The sequence below is a fragment of the Plutella xylostella genome, chromosome 10 (genome assembly GCF_932276165.1).
Source record: "Plutella xylostella chromosome 10, ilPluXylo3.1, whole genome shotgun sequence".
Taxonomy (NCBI): Eukaryota; Metazoa; Arthropoda; class Insecta; order Lepidoptera; family Plutellidae; genus Plutella; species Plutella xylostella.
In genome coordinates this window covers 3,911,661-3,917,846 of record NC_063990.1, presented here as the reverse complement: position 1 = coordinate 3,917,846, position 6,186 = coordinate 3,911,661, and the positions used below count along the sequence as shown (strand labels likewise).

Here is a 6,186-nt window from a genome sequence, read left to right as displayed (position 1 = left end):
AGCCTTAAAAAAGGTACCTATTTCCAAAAACTTTTTGAGTGTACTCATTTCGATTTTCTGTTAACTTCCTCTGGACTTAAAAATTATTGATGCTACAAAGGTTCCATTCGAGAGAGCTAGGTGCAGATACACCCCCATAGAGCAGAGAATCGATGCTATAAAGTTTGGAATGACTTGTCCCATGATGATTATGAACTTTTTACACTCATTTCGGAAATATTCTGATTACTTATGAAGTTTCTGAAGTAGAACGAGTGAAACTATAACAATAAGCTGAGATCAGTTTAATAATGTAGTTAAACTAGTCAGGTATAATAGGTACAAGTACAGCAGTATTCTATGTAGGTAGGTACAATATTACAAGTAGATTCTTAGAACCTTTAAAATAATAACAAACTAAAAATAAACATGACTTTACCTATACATATAATAATAATGTTTGGTAACAAATTGGTGGCTATGTCTACTTCGTACATTTAAGTTTAAATAATACATAGGTATTAGGAGCTATAATATAGAGTTACACTTTGCTTAAAAGTAATCAAATGGAAAAGATAGGCAGGCCCTTTGCACACCGCTGCAGTATGAAAATAAAATATTAATATGTAAGTATTTTAAAAGAAAACTTTTATGAAATGATTACAGCTTAATTTAGCTATAATTGGCCAGCCATTGTATTGAAAATAAATTAACTTCTAACACTGTATCCATCATTTTTATCCACTTCATTGTTCTGAAGTGGATGTCATTGCTATTGTGCGTCCACTTTAAAGTTAGAGTAATGGCAGTTGCTGTTGATGACTATCTCATTTATCTGAGAGGTTGGTGGAGTGTGGGACGAAGCCAGCGACTCCACATGCGTGCTATTGGTCAATGCTGACGCACTGTACACTTTATTATGTAGGGAACTATTGTTATTTGCAGGGACATGGGTGTAGACTCTGCAGAGTTGTTCTGGCAGCTCAGCAATCATCCCCATCTTCACCTCAAATATAGCGTCTTGTATCTTCTTTTTGGCAACTAGTAAATTCTTCTCTCCTTTCAATGAACGAAGCTCATTGGCTATGTATTCGCCAAAAACAGAAAATTCATCCCGATTTTTCCTGGGTGACGTTGGACTAGCAATCTCTGGCTTCACTGGTTGTAATGGGTCTATTCCAGACCCTTTTGCTGGGTGTGAGAGATTGCTTAGTTTGCAATCCACCATTGAAATATCTACCTCCTGTATTGCAGCTCTTGATAGCTCTGCCTGCTGATCCTGGAAAATGAATGTCTTAAATTAAAGTAATATGTTGTAACTAAAGTAAAGCTAGTAAGTAGGAAGTTTGTAAAAAAAAGTATTAGGTACCTAAGTATAATAAAACTAGGTAAGTAAAGTGTTAAATAGATACTCAAATACATGTTTTAAAAAATCTATGATACGAATCTGGTTAGTACTCTACTTACCGATTGAATAACTCTGTATGGTTTGTTAGAGTCTTTCATGAAGTGCAGATATTCGAAGGCGTACCAATTGCTGACATATCTGTCGTTGGGGTCCTCGGCGTTGGCGCGGGCTTCCTTAGCCGACTCTCTGTTATACTGAGTGCGAAGATGTTGAATCTTCTTCGTAGCATCGGCCACGGAAATCTCCAAAATTTCGGCTATAGCCCGAAGCTCATCTTTTCGCTTATGCTTAAACCTGCGAGTGTCGCAGAGAGAGGGGTTCCACAGTGATGGGTTCACTTGTAAAAAAGCAATCAGTTTCAGTGTTTTTTCCTTCGACCACTCCATTGAAAGATTTGTTTTTATTTGTTTGTTTTAGTTTCCCGGACCGGACTCCGCGCTGCTATTTATTGTCAACAATCAACAAGAATGACAGCTGACAGTGAAATGACAATGACAGCTTTGCGCAGTTTATAGGGCTGCCAGATGTGTTTTCAAATTTCCCTACGATCTTATCGGTAGGTACATTTGCAGCACTTGAAACAAAAAAGAAAGACTCAAGATCAATTTTTGGGAAAAGAGGTCTGCATAATGAGTTCTTCAAAAAATTCATGAACATGAAGCGCAACGCCAGTTTACTGCACGCCGGTTTCAATGCACTGATTTGCAACGCGTTTCTTCCTCCTGCCTTGTATTTTCCCCTGGGTTATAACTTGGAGGAGTTAATATTTGGGGTTAAGGCGGCGGTTCGCCCCACAAACGCGACACATGTATGAAGCGAGGCTGAGAGGTAGAAAGGTCGTTCTAAATAACCTTGCTATAGAGTAGACCTAGGTCACTGCTAAATTTTCCCTCAAACAGCTAAAATAGCCCATGTCTACAACACTGGCGCCAATCGATCAGTTGACAAACTACTCACTAGACTGCGTCGCGGAAAGGCTTCCTGTTGGACGATGCGCCGATCGATTTGCGCGAAGACAAATCTAGAGATTCGAACTAAACTGACAGTAGGTTGCTAGATTATTTTTTTAAAACTGTCCGAAAAAATGTTAGTCGATGTGGCCTTTATATTTATTATGTAAGTCCCTAACCTACTTATAGGTAAATAAAGTGCATTACCTAGATTTATTTAAAAAATAAGTACTTACTGGGTCAACAGTAGTAACTAAGGCAGCGTTCCCACTACGCCGGACCGGCAGATCTGCCGCGCCGGTAAATCTGCCGGAAGAGCTAGTGGCTGTACAATTTATATGAAGCTATTCACATTATCCCGGCTCCGGCATTTTTGCCGAGCCCGGCATTTCTACCGAACGTTTTGTCACTACGAATTGCCGGTAGAACGACCGGGCCCGGAGTAATGTGAACGAGTTTGTGCCGGTATCTGTCCCCCGCTCGCCCCGCTCGTGCTCCCCTCGCCCCTGGATGTAAAATGAAAAGAATGGAAAATCTTTCCCGTAAAATAGGGTGTACCCAATGTTTACTTTTATTTTGCCTTCTATTAAGATACCACCACAACACAACAATTTCGTCGTCCATTGGTCCAAATTCAACTGAGGACTGTCTGAATTTCTTCCGGGATCCGATGTAATGTGAACACTCTGTCCGGTGTCCGGTTTTCGGCAGATCTGCCGGTCCGGCGTAGTGGGAACGCTGCCTAACCGATAGTAGTAACTAACCGATAAGCAGGCGCGGATCCAGACCTCAAAATAGGTGATGGGCAAGTCCAAAATGGTTCTACCTTTTTTGGCCACGATTTATTTGCCTAATCTCGTATTGCATAGTAACGTTTGGTCAATGTCTCGTTTCGCCGAAAATCGTATGGCATAAATCTCGTTTAGTAAAAAGTTATTTCGCATAATCTTGTTTAGCCTAATAATGGTATGGCCAAATCTCAAATAGCCTACAATACTATAGGCATAGCTTATACAAACTACTTATATTCATTTGACTTTAACTTTGACGAAGCGTCTCCCTACATAGCGAAAAACTGGTGCCTTGCATTATTTAATTTTCCGCTATGTGGTAACTTTGCTTTTGATGAACATGTGCACCTAACACGCTCCTCCTCGCTTTGCTCGTCGTCGCACCTATCTTTAGGTTTCGATCCCATGGGGTTTAATGGCATTTGTAATCATTATAATGGTCATTCACTTTCGATATTTTGATCATTCCATATCTTGATTTTCCGGATGAAGGAGAAAAATACCACAATTTGTACATTTAAAACATACTTAATATAGTATTTATTAAGATAATATTAGGAGAAACAAGATTATACCAATACGAACAATTTGAGCAAACGAGACTTAGGTGTTTCAAGTTCGTGCCATAAGAGTTTTAGTCGAAACGAGTCTTATGCCACATAAGTCTTGGCGAAGTGATGATTCTACCAAAAAAGTTTAGACCTTACGAGTTATGCGAAACGAGTTTAGGATAATAAAGATTAGGCGAGATGAGGGGAACCCAATTTTCTCAAATAAATCAAAACTGTAAAACATATGCATAGGTATACAGTTTTTGATTTTTTTTGCAGACAAAACTCTGTTTTAAGGCCAATATTACAATACAACGTAAACAACTATTAGACAAAATCGAATTTAAATGTGGCTGACTTTATAGGCAAAATAGTTTGAAGATACCTACAGCCATTTAAAAGAAAGGCATTTATTGTTAAAACCTTCAGATTTCCTAAATTTTGACCCAAATACCTACAGAAGGCAAACATTTATAAATATACGTTTGGACCCCCCAGTCTCGAGATATGAGTCATATATACAATGTGCAAATTAGAGCGTCCCCTCTTAACTTTTGAAATACCTACTATTACAATAATTCTGAAAAAAAATATCCTGTATACTTACCTCCTAGTAAGTACTTTCGACGAAAACTATAGCGGACTCTGTATCATACATATGTAGTTATTTTTATACAACTCGACCAACTTAATTATGACATATGGTAATGTATAGATATTTTTTTTGTGTCAAGCAGTCTAAGAATGAAAGAGGGGTCTCTTTCAGTTTTGTGCGTGACCGACACGCTCTTGGCCGGTTTTTTAAATATATATATATTGTTTGGGATCCTTCACATAGTATACGTAAAACGTGCAAAATTTCAACTATGGCTTATTTCCTACTATGGCTAAAATTTTAGATACAAAAAAGTATTTTTTTTATTTAGGTATTTCAGCCATAACTCACTCGCGTTAATTAAAAAATGCCGCAAAATTTTGAATTATAATTATTTGAAGGATCCTAACTACCTATAAATTGTTAATAACCCAACAAATTTACACAACTCGTAAGTAATTTTGTTATTATTATTTCCACAAACTCACTCCAGGGGTCACAATTGGGGAAATACCTATTAAAAAAACTGAAATACTCGCCGTTTTTCCAAAAAAAGGCTGTCTTTTAAATAACGAAACTACCTATTGACTAATCAAGATCAAACTAGTCTCGTAATCTCGTTGTGCCCATACGTAAATAGTTACTTTGGCCGTAAGCCGTAACGCAGTCTCTTGAAGACATGACAGAAAATTTTATGGCTTTCCAGGAAATCATCTCATCATAACTATAAAAAGCCATTTCATAAAATAACTAAATTATAAAATCCTTTGGTTTGATATGGCAAGTCATTTAGGTGATGGGCATGCCCACCTTGCCCATATGGGTGGATCCGCGCCTGCCGATAAGTATCTGTGGGTAAGTAGGTACTTACTTAAATCATCGTCAGCCAACAGTTGCCCTCCTGCCGACCTCTACCACGGAGCATACAACAAGTCCTCAAGATTCTTCATCTAACCATCACATCACTATCGGTTAGGTTAGGTTATTGATTGATATACACGTGATTAATGGACGGCCCCTTACCGGTCTGAGGGTCATCAGTCCAGTTGCCTGGACGGCGGCGTCCCACATACGTTTCCATTTGCCTAACAAAAACAGAACAGTCAATGTTTTTTTTATTCAACAATTTTAGTTTTTCAGGTAACAGGTAAGTACTTATTAATGGCAAATGGGATGGGTAGTGCCGTATCATATTAATGTGTTACCTGTAATTTTTTTTATATGATATACTTAATAATATTGTTATGATAATGCAGAGTACCTACCCATCCATGTGCATCATATTATGATAATGCACTACCGATCCATATTCTTGCTAAACTGAAAAGAAACCCGCAATTCTATAATTTAAAATTCAGATCGTAGTTATCACGTGAGTTGATAACTAGTAGGTCTGTAAATAAAAATAACAATTATACATTTTAATTCTTTCTATTTCCTATCAATATGGTTGTCTGGAAGATATTACTTTTAGTAATAAGGCCGCCGATTGTGCTATTTCATGTTTGTAATACTGTTTCTGTTTGTGTGCAATAAAGAGTATTATATCTTTTATACCTTCACCTACAGCGAAAAGTGGTGACTCTCTTGCGAGGCACCTTTGGCTACCCTTTTAAGGATTCGAGTTCCTACGTTATTCAAGATGAGTAATACACAAGTTCTAATTGATTCTCATTTATTTACATAATACAATGTGGGAGAACTATCACATTATAAAACAAGTGCTCTAGTAGGTATATATTATTTACAGTATTTACATAAATTTCACATACAAATGCATTTTAATAAAAAACTTACGATGTATTAATTAATAAATTAATACGAGACTATACCTCAGTGACAGGAACCAATAACAACTAATAGTTAAGGAACACAATAACGATTTAAGCTTAAAAGGTAGGTGCTTAAATCA

The 6,186-nt window shown here is 37.3% G+C and overlaps 1 protein-coding gene across 1 annotated transcript; it reads right to left on the bottom strand.

The window, feature by feature from the left end:
• Positions 1-269: 269 nt before the first annotated feature.
• On the bottom strand, positions 270-1,854 carry LOC105386544. Its single transcript, XM_011557133.3, has 2 exons — positions 1,447-1,854; positions 270-1,258 (listed from the first exon to the last, which is right to left on the bottom strand). The coding sequence occupies exons 1-2, from the start codon at positions 1,771-1,773 to the stop codon at positions 752-754; spliced, it is 834 nt and encodes a 277-aa protein (XP_011555435.3). The 5' UTR covers positions 1,774-1,854; the 3' UTR covers positions 270-751.
• Positions 1,855-6,186: the final 4,332 nt, after the last annotated feature.

Excerpts from the sequence above, each read along its gene's own strand:
- LOC105386544 (XM_011557133.3), bottom strand. The coding sequence starts at position 1,773 with ATGGAGTGGTCGAAGGAAAAAACACTGAAACTGATTGCTTTTTTACAA. Across the intron at positions 1,259-1,446 it reads CATACAGAGTTATTCAATCG|GATCAGCAGGCAGAGCTATC; the intron begins GTAAGTAGAGTA and ends TTCATTTTCCAG.